General features: G+C 45.7%; 1 protein-coding gene across 1 annotated transcript in view; it reads right to left on the reverse strand.

Annotated features, from left to right (window-relative positions):
- The window catches only part of atp10a (ATPase phospholipid transporting 10A), a 177,938-nt gene extending 165,891 nt beyond the window's left edge, over nt 1–12,047 (reverse strand). The window contains exon 1 of the mRNA XM_080197601.1: nt 10,265–12,047. Within this exon, the coding sequence (XP_080053727.1) occupies nt 10,265–10,686 (422 nt within the window). The 5' untranslated portion in view covers nt 10,687–12,047. The remainder of the gene's footprint in view (nt 1–10,264) is intronic.
- Between the last annotated feature and the right edge of the window lie 3,987 nt (nt 12,048–16,034).

Here is a 16,034-nt window from a genome sequence, read left to right on the forward strand (position 1 = left end):
CAGTTGAGCCATAGCTAGTGCCAAACTTTGTTGTGCTGGACACGGCATCACATCGCTTGTTTACAGATGTTTCTCGTGCACGGTGCTCCAGTAACTGAGGTAACGGGAATGAGGGATGAGGGGGAGTGGGCAGACTCGAGACTCTGGTCATCTCAATATGTTTTTGCTGGGTCTATAATATTGTTGCCAGGATGAGAGAGTCAGTCGCAGTGCTGTAAGCAGAGGGAGTCAGTCTCTCAAAAGGCAAATAACAGAAATACCAATGCGGGGCAGTGATATTGTCACCGGACTAGTAATCCAGAGACCCAGAGTGACATACTGGGGACAAGGGTTCGAATCCCACCGTGGCAGATGTTGGAAGTTGAACTGGAATTAAAAGTCCAATGATGACTATGAACCCATCCGGTTCACTAATACCCCTTCGTGCAAGGAAATCTGCCGTCCGTACCACCCTTTCTCCCCAGAGTGGGAGAGTCAATGATGAAGAGGCACAGGTTTGAGTTGCGAGGGACAAAGTAGCTGTCTGAGGCAAGTTTTCTTTTTACACAGAGGGTGGTGGGTGTCTGGAACTCACTGCCAGGGGAGGTAGTGGAAGCAGATACGATAGTGACTTTTAAGGGGCGTCTTGACAAATATATATGAATAGGGTTTGAATGGAAGGATATGGCCCCCGGGAGGGTAGGAGGTGTTAGTTCAGTTGGGCAGCATGGTTGGTGCAGTTCTGGAGGGCTGAAGGGCCTGGTCCCATGCTGTAATTTTCTTTGTCTCTCCTACGTGCGACTCCAGACTCGCACGCTTGACTCTTAACCACCCTCTGAAATGGCCTAACAAGCCACCTGGTTCAGGGCCATCATTGATGAGGGAACTAATGCTGACTTTGCCCTGAATGAATGAAAACACACTCAAAAATTAGCAGCGGGCCAACTGTTGATGTTTACACACAGAAAGCAGAGTTAAAAACACCTACGTTCCAGGCAGCGGCGAGTGCTAGCAAGAGTAAATGAGTAGAGCTTTACTGCGTTTCCAGGTTAGACACGACCGGGAAAATGTATTTGCTCAAGTGAAAAATGCATCCCAGTTCAAGAAGTAATTCACTGTGTGGCACGCTTTAAGGAGAAGCTTTGGCGCAAAGGGCGAGGGTGTCTTGTCATCACTCCCAGCCGAGCAGAAATAATCTCCTCTCCACCGTGCTCTCTGAAGTCCAGTCAAGACAGTGCCGACAGCCAAACAAGCTACTAATGCAAGCCTTCTGGTCTCCAGCACTGGCAGAGAGCCAGCTGTGGGATAAGGGCACAGCTGGCTTCCCAATCCCAGACACAGACAAAAAAAAGAGAGCAAAAAAAAAATCGAAAAGATGCAACCCTTTCATTCCTGCGCATCCTAGCAACAGAAATTCATCGAACTGTCCTCATTAAAACCCTTTCGACAAAAGAGAGAGTCATCAGGTAGTTAGTTAGCACCTTATTTTGGCAAAAAAAACACATTATAGCTTTCCTTCGGCGTGGAAAATAAAACCTCCTGTGCCAATAAAATGAACGGAACTGGCTCTAACCAAGAAGATGTTGACTACACTGTTGACAATTCTGACTCATTCTCACCAATTATAAGAGATGCCAAGAGGAGGAACGAAAATAAAAACTTACTTTTCTTTTCACTGTGTCAATTTTACCCAACCTGTTCAATAGAAACAGCTGAGGTGGGGCTGGGGGCAGGGACAGACCAGATTCTGTCTGGAAACCATTTTACCCGTTCTCTGCACTTAGGTTCCTCAGGTGCCCACTGAGAAACAGTAATCTCCACTATTAAATCGAATTCGAATCCGGAGATCTCTCTGTCAGTTACACTCTTCCCAACATGCCTTCCAAACCTGTCAACAAACCTTCCTTTGATCCGGATGGCAGGTCCAACCTCTTTGATCCGGATGGCAGGGTGAGAGCTCCCCACCCACCAGCCAACCCTGTCTTCTCACTATGTTTCTCCAACAGGCAGCTAACCAGCACATTGGTGATCAGTTACAAGTTTTGTTTCTATTAGGAGGCTTACATTAACACTGCAATGAAGTTACTGTGAAAATCCCCTAGTTGCCACATTCTGATGCCTGTTCAGGCACACTGAGGGAGAATTAAGCATAGGCAATGCACTTAACCAGCATGTCTTTTGGACTGCGGCAGGAAACCAGAGCACCCGGAGGAAACCCTCGCAGATACAGGGAGAGCGTGCAGGATCTACACTTCATCACCAATCTGTCCTGGTCTCCCCATGCTGACACTATAGTTAAGGAAGCCTACAAATGCCTCAACTTTCTCAGAAGAAAGGAAATTTGGCATGTCCACTATAACTCTCACCAACTTTTACAGATACACAAAGAAAGCATTCTTTCCAGTGGGAAGTGTAGACAGTGACAATGGATGGGAGGCTGGTTTATTCATGACCTTTTGCAGTTCCTTATGGTCTTGGGCAGAGCAGCAGTCATACCAAGCTGTGATACAACCAGAAAGAATGCTTTCTATGGTGCATCTGTAAAAGTTGGTGAGTGTTGTGGCAGACATGCCAAATTTCCTTTGCCTTCTGAGAAAGTGGAGGTGTTTGTGGGCTTCCTTAATGTGACATGACATAGCAAGATACAAGAGAAAAAGGTGCTTTCTGTGACGGAAGAGCAGAGGGGAAATCAGAACCACACAGAAAGAGAACTACAGCAGCTTACTGCTAATACAGCATCTTTCACGTAATAAAACAGCCCAGTATGACACAAACCACGCACGAGATACCAAAAGCTCAACCAAAGAATTAGCTTTGAAGGAACGTCCTGAAGAAGCGAGGTAAGGTGGAGAGTTACAAGGGAGACACCCTTGGGGTGAGGCAACTGAAGACATGGCCACCAATGGTGAAATGATTAATAATCGTGAATGTCAAGAATAGCATAGGTATCTCAGGTGACGGGATGGGAGGAGATTCAAGAGACAAGGAGGAGCAAAGCCATTTTCTTAATCATTAATCCACCTCCTTCCTTCAGAAGCAGATTTGCTTTTTACAACTCACGGTCTCACTGAAAAGGAGGGCAATTAGACGTTGGGTATGTGAGAGAGAGGAACTGGTCATAAGCCACACCTCGCAGTGCCGGGCACCTACGGCACCGCCACCTCACAGCACCAGGGACCTACAACACTGTCAGAAACTGACCAAAAAAATCTCTGCTGTGGAGACATGACAAAAATGGAAAGGGGGGAAAAAGCAGAACCTTGGCCCAAGAAATCCCTTCCCCACCCTTTTCTTCAGGGCACCTCTCTGCTTACGGACCTGGGGCTCCAGGATTAGCTTGGTGATTCACCCGAGGACACAAAAATCATGAAACTCGGCTGAAGCATCCTCATTTTGTGGGACTGAGGGCGACTCCTCTATGTTTAAGTAAACCCCTGCGAGAGTGTGATGGGTAAATGCAGGATTAGAATAGATGAACCAAAAAACATGGAACAGTACAGCACAGGAAAAGGCTTTGGCCCACCAAGCCTCTATCGACACATGATTCCTTTCATAACTAAAGACCAATTTCCCTCTACACAGTCCGCATCCCTGCCTATTCCTCTATCTGGTAAGATGCCTCTTAAACGTTACTATTGTATCTGCTTCTATCGCCTCCTCTGGCAGTGCATTCTAGGCACTTACCATCCTTTGTGTAAAAAACATGCTGCTCACATCTCCTTTAAACTTTCTCCCTTTTACCTTAAACCTACGTCCCTTAGTAATTGTAACTCACCTGATGAAGGAGCAGCACTCCGAAAGCTCGTGATACCAAATCAACCTGTTGGACTTTAACCTGGTGTTGTGAGACTTCTTACTGCCCCTAGTAATTGACATTTGGACCTTGGAGAAAGGATTCAGGTGATCCCAGGCCCCTCACAATTTTGTAAACTTCTATAAGGTCGCCCCCTCAGTGAAAACAAACAAGGTTTTTCCAATCTCTCCTCACAGCTAAAACCCCCCAAACCAGGCAACATCATGATAACTTATTCCCGTACTCTCTCCAAAGCCTCCACATCCTTTTAGATGGTGATAACTCCTGTAGTCTTTCATTTCAACTGACAAAATGGCTATATACACTCCAGAGCAACTTTTGGTTCCTTGCTAAGTAACCTCTATTTCAGTTACAGAAGGTAAGCAGTCAAACCAAAATCCCTGTGGCAGATGCAGGGCTACCTTGAGGAAGTGGTTTATCCACCACTGAAGCTTCACAGCAGTTGCAATGTAACCCCTCAACCACATTTGAATATCTGGTATTTTCTCGGTTCTGAATTTAGAAATTGAAGGCTGATATTTTCAGTCATTAAAGTGATGTGAAGAGTGTCGGGCTTTGCAAAAGTCAGTGGTGATGGGCTGGAAACATGTTTTGCCATCTACTCAACGTGCTGTCAAAATTGTAGCAATGGAATGAACAAAAGCACTCCGGTTGTTCACAATCTTGAGAGGGGATGGTTCTGTTTTTAATTCCTAACTAAACTGTACTATTAACAGCGGTTTAGGCGCTCGATTCACAAAACAAGTCCTACACTATCCGTCAGCTAAAACATAACAGATTGACTTCAATTCCATCCTCATGACTCACTCCTGTTTCTGGGAAAAGGGAGCATTTTATTTCACAGGAGTGGAGACCAAAGACTGAGGAAAACATTTCATTTCCTACTTGTAAACCATTTGTTATTTCAAAATGAAGGGTTTGAACTTAAGTTGTTAAAAAGGGAACAATCGGAAATCAAAGTGTAAAACAGATGAATCAGTCATAGTTTCGGCGGGTAAGAGCAGCTTGGACTAGTTTAAGTTTAACTCAGTCCCAGTTTACTAAAGGGTTAGGGTGCTGTGGCAATGCCGTCTGCACAGGCAAAAAAAAAACAGTTCTAGCTTCATCCTGTTACAGTAATAATAAAGCTGAGAAAACATCTGTCCAGACTCCGATTCAACACACTTAACAGAATTAGTAACCAGGCAAATAGCCACTTCGGAACCCTCACCAAATTGGAACTAAATTCCAAACGCAAAGCTAGGAACATTCCCGGAAATGCCCGTGTCAGTACGCTACCATGCGACCCTCTCATTTATAAATGAAAGCACATTCTTTACAATGCAATGCACACAAGTGAATTAGGCAGCACGGTGGCACAGTAGTTAACACTGCTGCCTCTCAGCGCCTGGGACCCGGGTTCAATTCCAGCTTCAGGTGACTGTGTAGAATTTGCGTATTCTTCCCGTGTCTGCGTGTCTTCCCACACTCCCTCCAAAGATGTGTGGGTTAGGTGGATTGGCCATGCTATATTAGTGTCAGGAGGATTAGCAGGGTAAACATGTGGGGTTACAGGGATAGGGCCGGGGTGGGATTGCGGTCAGTGTAGTCTCGATGGCCCAAACGGCCTCCTTCTACACTGCAGGGATTTTATGAATGAAAAAGCACCAGCTTGAATAGAACTAAAAAAAAAACAACTTGTGATCTGAGTTAGCTTTTGCTGCAAGAGATCCTGGGAAAATCAACTGGGCCATAGGTCAAAGAATGGTTTATCTGCCTGTTGCAATAAATCTAAGGACTGCAACCCATCAACAATAGCAATACAAGGATATATTTTCTTGTAAATGTGTTGTGGGGGTGATTGTCCAGCCACGTTGTGCTCTATACAGATCATATCAGGGCCGGAGAATCATGGGGGAGGGCCCCAGAGTGTTTAGTGATGGCAAGAACTCCCTTTGCGGTTCTCCCACAGCTCCCCCGCCCGGGCGTAATGTGCTTCCCGCACATCTAAACACGCTTTGTGGGTTTCAAGATTCTCCCTGCTCCAGGGATTCTCCGACCCTCAGGCACAGCGAGAACTGCTACTGGATCTCCTTAGGCAGAGACCAGGCACAGTGGCCTCGTCGAGGTGCTCGGAGGCTATTGAGGCCCCTTGGATGATCAAGGACGTGACTGGGCCATGCAATCCTGGCTGTGCCCACATGGCAGTGCCCCAGGTAGGGGCAGGGAGTGGTGTTCCATTGCTCCGAGGGTGACAATCTGTATTCGGGGTGGGGGGGTAGGTGGTGGTTGAGGGCAGAAACATACATCCAATGAGGAGGGGGGAGCGTGATGTTCGATGCAGGGGAGCGGAGGGTTCTTTAATTTCACTTTGAGGTCAGGACACTCGTATTCTGTGAAGCTGGGCTTGTTGGCCGGTTTAGGCCCCGACCCTCCCAGAGTGCGGGAAGGTGGCAATGCAATTTGCGTTGATCTTTCCTGGCCCAGAATAATATTTTTGACAAAATTCCACCCAAATGCCAATTGAAAGAGATTTAGGATATGCCTTGGTGTTTAAAAGTACCAGTAATATAATGGTGTAAGACACATTGATAAGAATCTCCTTCAAGGAGATTCTTTAGGGAACTTCAGACTTTGAACACAATTTTTTTTCAATATTAACAGAAAACAGCCACTCCTTCCCAATATTAAAATGTAATAAAAACAGAAAGAAACAGAATTAATGATGGCATTCTTCCATCAGGGGATTATGTCCTGACGGGGACCAAAGGTGTTTCCCACAAAGGAGGCTCGCAGGAAAACACTGCGTGTCTTCCAGCCCCAAACTCATCGATTATACGACTGGGCACTATCTTCTGTGGTGGGGCAAGGCTCATAGCCACTATCCGGTTGCCATATTGGAAAGGCACTCAACATGACTGACCACCCATTATTGGAGAAAGAGGATAGACCTCCTGGGAATCAAGATGGATCTCTGGGAGCGCTGTCATATTGGAAGATGGATCTCCTCAGAGTGAAGATGATTCCCCAGGAACATTCTGAGCTGGAAGGTGGGCATTATTGGTGACCATTACGGTGACAAGCACCGCCAGCTTGCTGTGTCAGGTACCTGGGCTTGATTCCCAGCTTGGGTCACTGTCTGTGATGAGTCTGCACATTCTCCCCGTGTCTGCATGGGTTTCCTCCGGGTGCTCCGGTTTCCCCCCACAGCCTGAAAGACGCGCTGGTTAGGTGCATTGACCATGCTAAATTCTCCCTCAATGTACCCGAACAGGTGCCGGAGTATAGCAACTTGGGGATTTTCACAGTAACTTCATTGCAGTGTTAATGTAAGCCTAGAATCACAGGATCCCTACAACGCAGAAGCAGGCCATTTGGCTCGAGTCTGCACCCACCGCAATATCACCCACACTGTACTCCTGTAACCCCACATGTTTACCCTTGCTAATCCCCTGACACTGGGGTCAATTTATCATGGCAAATCCTCTGAACCCACACATCTTTGGAGTGTGGGACCAAATTGGTGCACCCGGAGGAAACCCACACAGACACGAAGAGAACATATAAACTCCACACAGATTGTGACCTGAGGATAGAATTGAATCTGGGTCCCTGGCGCTGTAAGGCAGCAGTGCTAACCACTGTCACCGTGCTGTCTACTTGTGACACTAATAAATAAACTTTAAAAAAAGACTTTAATCAACGTGTCTGGTAGATGCATTTGCCATGATGCTCCCTCCCCCTGTCCACCCCCCAAACATCCAGGAGTTTCTAAGCAGCTGTCTATGCTTTTGGAACAAACCTTTAAAATTAAATCTCAGCGTACACTTGTACCAGTAGATCAGACCTTCCAAAAGCTCACCTTGAGTAGAAATCACACCCTTGAATTAGGGTAAAAAAAACCGTGACAACAGATGTCCCACCAATTACTGCTCAAAACAGAACCTGGCCCATGTATTTGATCTGCTTTTCAAAGCACAGCGTATCCCAAGGTGATCCTTAAGGTAAACTTTGTGGGGATGATTTATATGGAGAAAGCTATCTGTAAAGCACCCTGGCAGTAAATCAAACCATTAAGAATGATTAAAGTCTGCTTGGGTCCAAATCCTGTACTACAGCTGCGTACAGGAAAAAAAAGCATCCAGTGTTGCGATGTGAAGATTGTTAATGTTCCAACTTACAATTAACTGCAGAGACAACCTGAAATAGGGAGTTAGCCTATCACCTGTTACATATCCAAGAATGTGCCAGTTAGCACAATTTGGCCAGGCTAAATTGTCCCGAGCTGTTTATTTATTAGTCTCACAAGTAGACTTACATTAACACTGCAATGAAGTTACTGTGAAAATCCGCCAGTCGCCATACCTGTTTGGCCACACTGAGGGAGAATTTAACATGGCCGTTCCACTTAACCGGCACGTCTTTCAGACTGTGGGTGGAAACTGGAGCACCCGGAGGAAACCCACGCAGGCACGGGGAGAATGTGTAGACTCTACACCAACAGCGACCCAAACTGGGAATGGAACTCGAGTCTCTGGCGTTGTAGTCGGGGGTGGGGGGGGGGGGGGGTCATGGGATGGGGACTGGTAATGGTGTGCTGTCAGAGAGTCAGTGCAGACTTGATGGGCTGAATGGCCTCACACTGCACTGTAAGGGATTCTACATGCAGATCTTAGGCTGAGTTTGATGGCACACATATCAATTTGAAAGACATATATATTTTAAATGGCAGAGTTGTGAGGCTTGCTGAGAACGTTCCACTATAAAACTTCAGGAACCTTGGAGCATCTAGATACCAACAGAAAGCTTTTTTTTGGCACTTAAATGGCAAACTAGTACCAGTGTAAACCAAGATGGTTGAAAATCCATAATGGAGAAATGCACCCTATACATAGGGTGTGGCGCAGTTGGTAGCAACCCTGCCTCCAAGCCAGAAGCCCCAGGTTCAGGTCCCACTCTGGGACTTGTTGGGAAGGTCTGTTCATAATGCTATCAAACAGGTTGAGTGTCTACCTGTAAATACTTCCAACTGACACCAATGTCAGCCAGTAACAATTGGAGAGATGGGAAGAACATTGGAGCCCCTACAATCACCATCCACAGATCCAGACTATAGCACACATGTAAAAAGTGTGTGTTGCCACAGCATCGCAGAATTTCTGAGTGAATCATAAGAGACCTGCACCAAATCTGAGGCAACTGAAAACTCGCACTGGAGAATAATGCACCAGATACATGTGATAAAATAATGCTTCTTCAAAGAACTGATTTTAAAGTATATGCTTTAAAATTGTGGAAGTTTTTCATTTTTAAAAAGAGCGTGGGCAAGATTTTCCAGCCATTTCCATCAGTGGGAGCTTCTGGTCCCTCCCATCGTGACCCCTTGCTATGGGCTTTCCAGCAGCAGAGGGTCTGAACAATAGGAAAGCCCATTAACAACTATGGGACTGGAAAACACACAAAATACAGTGCAGGGGGAATGGAAAATCCCGCCCTGGGCATCAATGTTGTAAATACCTGGATTCCACAGAAATAAAGTACTAATGTTGTAAACACCAACATACTAAAAAAAAATGTGAATGCTGTAAACATCTGCATTCTAGGAAAATAAAGTATTGACGTTGTAAACACCTGCCTACCTTAAAAATAAAACATTAATGTTGAAAATACCTGCATCCTATAAAAGTAGAGCGTTAACGCTTCAAAAAGGGGGAGGCAGTGGTGTAGTGGTATTGTCGCTGCATGGGTCCAGAGACCCAGTGCAAGATCTGGCAGAATACAGATGTTACAATGTGATGTCGACACAACCAAGGTAGAAACAGGAGCAGCGAACCATATATGAGTTTTTACAAGAAACTCGGGGAGGTGATGGCCTAGTGGTATTATCGCTAGACTATTAATCCAGCAACTCAGCTAATGTTCTGGGGACCAGGGTTTGAATCCCACCACAGCAGATGGTGAAATTTGAATTCATTTTTTAAAAATTCTGAAATTAAGAATGCACTGATGACCATGAAACCACTGTCGATTTTCAGAAAAACACATCTGGTTCACTAATGCCCGTAGGGAAGGGAATCTGCCGTCCTTACTTGGTTTGGCCCATATGTGACTCCAGAGCCACAGCAATGTGGTTGGCTCTTAAATGCCCTCAGAAATGGCCAAGCAAGCCACTCAGTTCAGGGGCAATTAGCAATGGGCAATAAATGCTGGCCCAGCCAGTGATACCCACATCCCACAGATGAATTGAAAAAAACCCTACATTCTATAAAATTAAAGTATTATTGCCACAAATACCTTAATTCTATAAAATTTAGGTATTAGTGCCACGAGTTTATTTATTAATCATAAGTAAGGCTTACATTAACACTGCAATGAAGTTACTGTGAAATTTCCCTAGGTGCCACAGTCCAGCACCTGTTCGGATCAATGCACCGAACCAGCACGTCTTTCAGAACTACCTTCACTCTATTACAGTATTAATGCTGCAAGTACCTGCAGTAGACCAGGCAGTCCATGTGGTTGATCTCCTGGTCAGACCTGTATCTCCTGTAATCCTCCCACAGATCCTTCAGTGCGGTGACAGCCAGGATGAAGACGACAGGGGCCAGTGCCAGCTCGGGCTGGAAGGCACCGACGATGGGCACGAAGTTCAACAGGGCAATGAAGACAAAGTAAACATTGGCAAAGCGGTGGAACTGCTCAAAGAGGTTCTTAGGCAGGAAGGACAGCAGCGTGTACTTGGTGGTCTTGAGGCGGTTGCTGGCGTGCAGCCTCCCCGGCTGATCGGTGCCCTTGGCTCCACTGGAGAGCAGGTTGGAGCGGACGCTGCGGCTCTTGCCCTCCCTCCTGCCCTTGGACCTGGACCTGGACCTGGGCAGCTTGCGACTTTTGGCGGGGGGTGTCTCCTGAGCCATGCTGACCCCCTCCTCCCATGCACGTCGACCACCACCCTGCCTTGCTGGCTACCCCAGTTTGACCACCAACCCTCCTTCAGCACCATATAAGTTCATGCACAGAGACAGCATGGGACTGTCTGTCTGATGTCTGTCCCCTTTGCTCCTGTCCTACACAGAGCGGCAGGCACAAAATTTTCCAACAAACTCCCGTCCACATCCAATGTTCTCTCTTCTCTCCATAGTCACTGGGGGTGTGTTTTGTTCAGATCACCTCCTCTCCCCCTCCTGACAACAAACTCACTCTCTCTTCAAATGTATCTCCTTGATGTTGTCAATATCCCGCAGAGTGAAACTTTTCCAGTACTTCATCACTTGTGTCTGCAGACAGGGGCTGAGAAATGTCACGCTGAAACTCACACACACACCAACCTCTCTCCCTCTCTGGGTTTATAGGGGCGTCACTCCTGACGATAAACTTCGACATTTCCGTTAAGAAAAAAAAAAGTTTTGGACAAAAGTTAACATTCAGTTCCAGCGGCAAAGCCGAACGAGAAGCCTGCCACCACTAAGTTTCTTTTTCCTCTCGACTCGGAGCTAGCTCGACACCACACCCACAGAACACAAGACAGAACCAATCCCCAACTCAGCTGCTGATTCCTCTCCGCTCTCATTTTTTATTGTAACACACCCACTTTCTGCCTCACTTTCCCCCTCTTGGTTACAGTCGATCCATTAGCTCCCTAAAGTCCCCTCCCCAGTAGCCAGCCAAGTTCAGTGCCTTTTCTTCATCTGGTAGCCAGAGTTTGAATTGGAAATAACATAGGCGATTGTTTCCTGTCTGTAGCCATGGTATCGTCAAACGTGATAACACAAAAACATGTAGACACACAGACACTTGACAGGAAAGACTCAAAGGTTGTAGATACTTGGAACAAGTCTGGATGATGTGTGCACTTTTGTAATTCCTTAAATCAAGATTGTTCTTTCAGTAACAACACAAAAGTTTTATTTCCATTCATTCGTGGGACAGGAGGCATCGCTAACTGGCCAGTGTTTATTGCACATCCCTAGTTGTCCTTGGAGGGCAGTTGAGAGTCAACCACATTGCTGTGGCTTTGGAGTCACATGCAAGCCAGACGAGGTGAGGAGAGCAGATCTCCTTCCCTGAAGGATGTTAGTGAACCAGATGGGTTTTCCCAACAATCTTCCCTGCTGCCATCAAACTTTTGAATGGACCTAACTCACATTAAGTTGATCTTTCTCTACACCCTTGCTATGACTGTAACACAACATTCTGCACTCTCTTTCCTACTCTATGAACGATATGCTTTGTATGTATAACGCGCAAGAAACAATACTTTCTACTGTATGCTAATACATGTGACAATAATAAATCAAATGTTTCATGATCATCAATAGATTCCAGATATTTTTTATTGAATTCAAATTTCACCATCTACTGTGGTGGGATTTGAACCCAGGTCTCAAGAACAGGTGAGTTTCTGGATTATTAGGCTAGCGGTAATACAACCAGACCATTACTCCCACTACCTCTTAATAGGACCAGAGGGCTGCAAAATCAAAGATAATCTATGATTAGAGCTGGCACAGTGGTTAGTATTGCTGCCACACAGAGCCAAGGACCCGGGTTTGATTCCATAAGAGAAATTCTCAGCAGTCTGGCAGCATCTGTAAGGAGAGAAAAAAGCTGATATTTCGAGCCCAGATGTTCCTTTGTCAAAGCTTGCTTTTATCCGGGTTTGATCCCGAGCTTGGGTCACCGTCTGTGTGGAGTCTGCATGTTCTCCCTGTGTTTGTGTGGGTTTCCTCCTGGTGCTCCGGTTTCCTCCTGCAGTCCGAAAGATGTGCTGGTTAGGTGCATTGGCCGCACTAAGTTCTCTCTCAGAGTAGCCAAACAGGCACCGGAGTGTGGCGATGAGGAGGTTTTCACAGTAACTTCATTGTGGTGATAATGTAAGTCTACTTGTAACACTAATAAATAAACTTTACTAATCTTTAATTTTTTTACTGGAGGTATTTTTAAAGTAACTTTAGTATTTATATATTTGATGCTTTTCGTGGTACATGGACAAGGCCAGCAACATTTGGCGATAGAGCAGAGGAATGGGACTGACTGTAATAGCTCTGCAGCAATCCAGCACAGAGCCGATGAGTTAAACCAACCTTCCTCTGGGCTGTAATGAGTCTACGACTGTAAGACTTGCTCAACTGCTTGGTTTAGTAAATAGCACCAAGTACAGAGTCTGAAGTATTTTCTGATATTCCCCATAACATTCGATAGTATGGGCCAAGTGCTGGCAAGTGGGATTAGGTGGGCAGGTTAGGATCTTTCATGTGTCAGTGCAGATTCAATGGGCTGAAGGGCCTCTTCTGCACTGAAGTACTCTTGGTTCTGTGATAATTAGGCCTTCTTAATCGGAAACAAGATGGTGAAGATGAACATTGTTCACTCTTCAAGCAACATGTGTTGATTATTTGATTTTCAGCAAACTCACACAAATGGTACCAGGGCTTGACAGTTACAGCTAAGAGGAAGTAATTGGATAGGTTAGAGTGCTTTTCTTCAGAGCTGAGGGGGCTAAGGGGTAAAATAATTGAGGTATAGAAAATCATGAAGGGCCAAGTCAGGACAGACAGGAAAGACTTGTTTCCCATTGCTGAGAGGTCAATTACTCAGGGGTGGCATAGATTTAAGGTAGATTGGAAGGGTCGAAGCAGACTCGATGGGCTAAATGGTCTAATTCTTCTCTTATAACTTCCAGTCTTATGGACATGATAAAAATTTTTTCACCCACAAGGTGAAAGCCATATGGAATCAAAATGTGAACTGTTTCTCTCTCCACAGGTGCTGCCACCTGCTGAGTTTATCCAGCATTTTCTGTCTCTATGATGAAGAGGGTTTTCCCATCGGCTATTTTCTCAATGAAAAAAAGGCTTTGGAAATCTGAGGCACAAAAGAACTTGGGAGTCCTGATTCAGGACTCTCTTAAGGTTAACTTGCAAGTTCAGTCAGCAGCTAGGAAGGTAAATTCAATGTTAGCATTCATTTCTAGATGGCTGGAATACAAGAGGAGGGGTGTACCTCTGAGGATGTATAAGGCTCTGGACAGACCCCATTTGGAATATTGTAAGCAGTTTTGGGCCCCATACCTAAGGAAGGAGGGGGTCCAGAGGAGGTTCACAAGAATGATACCAGGACTGAAAGGTTTGTTGAGGACTCTGGGTCTGCACTCGATGGAGTTTAGAAGGATGAGGAGCAATCTAATTGAAAGTTACAGAATACTAAGAGGCCTGGATAGAGTGGACATGGAGAGGTTGTTTCTGCTAGCGGCAGAGATTAGAGCTCGAGGGCACAAGAGTGAAGGGATGTTCCTTTAAAACTAAGATGAGGAGGAATTTCTTCAGCCAGAGGGTGGTGAACCTGCGGAACTCATTGCCATGGAGAGCTGTGGAGGCCAGGTCATTGAGTGTCTTTAAGACAGAGGTAAATAGGTTCTTGGTCAATAAGGGGATCAACGGTTACTGGGAGAAGGAAAGAGAATGGGGATGAGAATCATACCAGCCATGGTTGAATGATGGGCCAGATTTGATGGGCCGAATAGCCTAATTCTGCTCCTATATTTTATGGTCTTATGGTTTCAGCGGCCATCTTGATTTTGAGCTCAATTGAATGTGCGCTTACAAACAAAATTTAATAACAACAAGCAAATATAAAAAATAAAATTCACAATCCATATTTTAAAGTAAGATATTAGCTATGGCTCAATGGGTTGTACTTTTTTCCTCTGAAAGAAAGAATGACTTTTCAATGCCCGCTGGCATTGGAGTACTTTCCAGACAATGAAGACATTTCTGAAATGTAATCAAAGTTTTAAGGTTTACCTTTCATGTCACGAGTAGTCTTACATTAACACTGCAATGAAGCTACTGGGAAAATCCCCTAGTCGCCACACTCCGGCCCCTGTTTGGGTACACTAAGGGAGAATTTAGCATGGCCAATGCACCTAACCAGCACATCTTTCGGACTGTGGGAGGAAACTGGAGCTCCTGAGTCACTGTTTCCATGTGGGAATTTCTGCAGCTAATCTATACTTAGGAAACTGTCACAAATCACAATGTGGTAATGACCAATTAATCGGTGAAATTCACGCAATTTCTTGTTGGCGTGTCCGATGAGGTGTGTAGGGGGAGAATGTGGCGGGAGGCCTGGACATCCGTTTCAAGCCAGAATGAATTTACAGCGGGATCATCCCCTGATGCCTGCTGTGGCTGGCAGAAAAGCTGCTGGAGGCCGCTGTGCACCTCACTTACATCCTGTCAATGGGATGCAGATGAAGGCCCAATTCCCAATTCCCTGCAACAGATTCTCCATGGCGCCTGTGGAAAAAACACACCAGCGTGAAACCCTTTTGGAACAACATGATGTGCAGGCATCGGCAGGGAGAATTCATCTGAACAATGCCTGAAGTTGCTTCTAGAGTTTAGGATGGAGGCTGCCCGCAACGCTCAACCCCAGAACACCACAGCAGTGGGTGGAGAGAGCATCTGCAGGTGATCTTCCATATTTGGTGTCTTGGAGGGGGGCCATCTTTCAGCCTCAGAATGTTCACAGAGATCCATTGTTATTTTCAGTGGGTCCATCTTCTTTCTTCAATAGTGATATTGGACACCTTTTCAATATGGCATCCAGACAAGATGGTGGACAACAGGCCATCCAGGCTTGTCCCATCACTGAGTACAGCGTAAACACCTTGCTGCATAATTAATGAATTTTGGCCAGATGATTCCCTACACAATGGGAGACTCTCCATGTTCCCGTGGAACTTCACCTAAAAATAGGAAAATCCTATCTTCTTATGCGTTTTATTTGCGATATCGATTGAGGAACAAACATTGGCTCAGGCGCCAAAGATAACTCCCACCAGAGATGACCACTTCAGGTGGGGAAAGTAAGTTTCTCTCAAACACTTGTGAGACTTTGGGGCTCTCTTCCTCAAAAGCAGATTGACCCAGAGTTTATAAGTACCTTTACAACAGAAATGGATAGCTTCTTGATAAGCAAGGTGGGAAGTGGGGGGGGTGAAAGGTCATCAGGGATAAGCAGGATCGGAAGGTTGATGTTAAAACAAGATCAGTCATTGTCTTATTGAATGGCAGAACAGGCTTGGGGAACAAAGTGCCCTTCCCCTGCTCCTAATTCATATGCATTCATGTAACTGGGTTGCCTGGTGGCACTGTGGTTAGTCCTGTTGCCTCACAGCACCAGGGACCTGGGTTCAATTCCCAGCTTGGGTCACTGTCTGTGTGGAGTTTGCACATTCCCTCTGTGTCTGCATGAGTTTCCT

The sequence above is a fragment of the Carcharhinus amblyrhynchos genome, chromosome 10 (assembly GCF_965287045.1).
Source record: "Carcharhinus amblyrhynchos chromosome 10, sCarAmb.v2.hapA, whole genome shotgun sequence".
NCBI lineage: Eukaryota > Metazoa > Chordata > Chondrichthyes > Carcharhiniformes > Carcharhinidae > Carcharhinus > Carcharhinus amblyrhynchos.